Here is a 2,709-nt window from a genome sequence, read left to right on the forward strand (position 1 = left end):
AGTCTCTAACTTCGTTATATTGACGTTTTAACCTTCAGCTTTAAATGTCAACAAATTGGTTAAAAATGTCAATGTCGTTAAACTGCATGCAGCATGCAGAATGCTCTAATGATGATGATATTAATTTAATAGGATAAATAAATTCCCTAATGGGAAAGACAAAGGACTTTAGTCCATAAAGCTAGGTCTGGAATGCTTTAAGTAATTTATTAAAATTTACCTTATTGTAATTGCTAGTATTAAAATAAGTTGTGTATAGCTTGCTAGCTAGTGGACTGAAATGTGTGTTTAATCTTTATATGCATGAATGTCAGGAGTATCTATATTGTATGTATGAGCAAGCTGCACTAGATAACTAAATATATGAGAAGGTGAGATGTAAGAACTTAACAACCCTATGAATCCCTAACCCCTACAGATGTACCCTAACACATAAATAGTGAATATATAAATAAGTACAGGATGTCTGCACCGAGAGACCTAAGGTAACGGACGGAGCCCTAAGGGAAGGATCCAAGGTTTGAGGTGGTGGGATTATCTCAAAGCTATCGGGCAGGCTCACCACGATAATTAAGGGCTTGAAGTAGTCTTCACCACTTTAAGAGGAAGCGAGAACTGAATACGACAGAGCAATATTCAAATCTGAGTTATTGTTCAAAGACAATTTCTTAAATACTACCTACACCTATTCACGCATACATAACATTATTTAAGTGGGCTGTTGGTGTATTGCGCACCTTCAGCTATTAACATTTTGGAACACACGTGAGCCATGTCAGCAGTTGGTCAATGTTCAAATGAAATCTGAACAAGTTGTATTAATAAATTTACTTCCAAACGTGACATTAAACGGCATAGATATAACGAATACGTCAAAAATACATAAAGTACAATAATTTGACGTTTGGCATAGGTTTTGACATTTAATTTTATTTTAATCAACATTGGCGACTGCTAGTTCTTCTTGTTTTGACAGCCGAGAAGGCAAAATGGTTGGTGAATTAAATATAAATCTAAATTTATTTAAGTAATCGTTAGTGATTTTAAAAATGTAACTAAATATAAACTTGTTTCTTCTTTTCAGTCGGCGCACAAGACATTTATTATTAAGCGGAAACTCGCTAAAAAGCTTAAACAAAATCGACCTATTCCACAATGGGTTAGAATGCGTACAGGAAATACCATTCGGTGAGTAGAAACATTGTTTCTTAAAATCATTGACATCTCGAAATGATTTTTAAGTATTTCTTCTTTCAATATTTCATCACAAACTGTACTTTACTAAATTTGTTGTCGGTTGAAAGCACCTAGCTGGTATGTACAATTTTGTATTTACTTACTGACTTATTGAATTATGTTAAATTTAGGTATCAATTTTTGTGTACATTATTGTGTAGATGTGAAATGTGTTAAATAGTTAACTATTTTTTTATTAATAGTTAACTATTATTTATTATCTTTTAAAACATATTTATTTTTATAATTGAGATATATAGAATGTTTTTATTTTGTGGTGTATTTGCTCAATTTCATACTTATAAATTGTGTATGATTAGGCTGTTTGTATCTTTTCATCAGATCAACATAATTAAGTTAAGATTAGACCCAATGTAATTCATTAGACAAAACTTTAACTACAAGTGATTGTAACTTACTCTTGAGGGTTTTAAATGTCAATTGTGTTATTCAAATAGTAATAATGCTTTAAATTTTTCAATTTGTCAAGTAATATTAGTAATATACAGTTAATATTAAAACTTCATAAAGCATGGCATTTATTTGGCCTAGTTACTGTAAAATTAATAAGGTTTTCTACTTAGACATGAATTTCTACTCATATTAATTTTATTCAAAGAAATTATCTTTTTTATGACTTAAACATACATCATACATAAATTCTAAAGCGTTGAGTAACACTTTGTTACTCAATGCTTTAGAATTGTTTGTGTGAGATATGAACTTGTGCTAATTAGTGCTTAGGACCAGATCAGATTGCAAATAAGTACAATGTGTGACAGTTGCTATTCCATTGTGATGAATGGATTTCTTAGCAGCATTAAATACTTAATTTTTCCTTCATATTTACAGGTACAATGCTAAGAGGCGTCACTGGAGAAGGACAAAGTTGAAGCTGTAAGCCTTCTCAATAGCTGTTAAGATAATAAAACTGGCATAAACTATATAGTATTTTTTTCTTAAGTCCAACCAAAGATCTTTCATATATAAAATAATTGGCATATAGATATTAGATTGCTATTATAATGATATTAATGAATGGTGTCTTGCTTATTGCACATAAGATTGAATGTTACTTAAGAGTACTAGGACACCTTGTGGTATTACAATAGTATATTTTTAGTTTAATTTTACCTAACATTTAGTTGTTGCAACCTACTTGTATATCACTGTTACACTTAATTACTCCCTATAACTTATAAAATGAGAACGTTTGAAGTTAATTGCTAAGTATTATCACAAAAATAATCATTGATTTTAATTTGACTTACATTTTAGAATATGTAAAGAGATTTTTTGGTATGTTAAAACCAACACATACCACTTCTTCAAAAGTATACCTACTTAGATTAAAAACAGCAATTTAAATATTTACCTATGTAAGAAGCAGTATGGTTTTAACTTGTTTCATTAAGCATTATAGACATTGTAGTTCCAAATAGTGCATTGCTCTATTTGAATTGATAAAAAATA

General features: G+C 29.8%; 1 protein-coding gene across 1 annotated transcript; it reads left to right on the forward strand.

Moving 5' to 3' along the window:
- Window positions 1–890: 890 nt before the first annotated feature.
- LOC123715227 (60S ribosomal protein L39) lies at window positions 891–2,182 on the forward strand. Its single transcript, XM_045670157.1, has 3 exons — window positions 891–992; window positions 1,085–1,188; window positions 2,089–2,182. The coding sequence occupies exons 1-3, from the start codon at window positions 990–992 to the stop codon at window positions 2,135–2,137; spliced, it is 156 nt and encodes a 51-aa protein (XP_045526113.1). The 5' UTR covers window positions 891–989; the 3' UTR covers window positions 2,138–2,182.
- The last annotated feature ends 527 nt before the right edge of the window (window positions 2,183–2,709 follow it).

This window comes from Pieris brassicae, chromosome 10 (assembly GCF_905147105.1).
Source record: "Pieris brassicae chromosome 10, ilPieBrab1.1, whole genome shotgun sequence".
Taxonomy (NCBI): domain Eukaryota; kingdom Metazoa; phylum Arthropoda; class Insecta; order Lepidoptera; family Pieridae; genus Pieris; species Pieris brassicae.

Excerpts from the sequence above, each read along its gene's own strand:
- LOC123715227 (XM_045670157.1), top strand. Across the intron at positions 1,189-2,088 it reads CGTACAGGAAATACCATTCG|GTACAATGCTAAGAGGCGTC; the intron begins GTGAGTAGAAAC and ends TCATATTTACAG.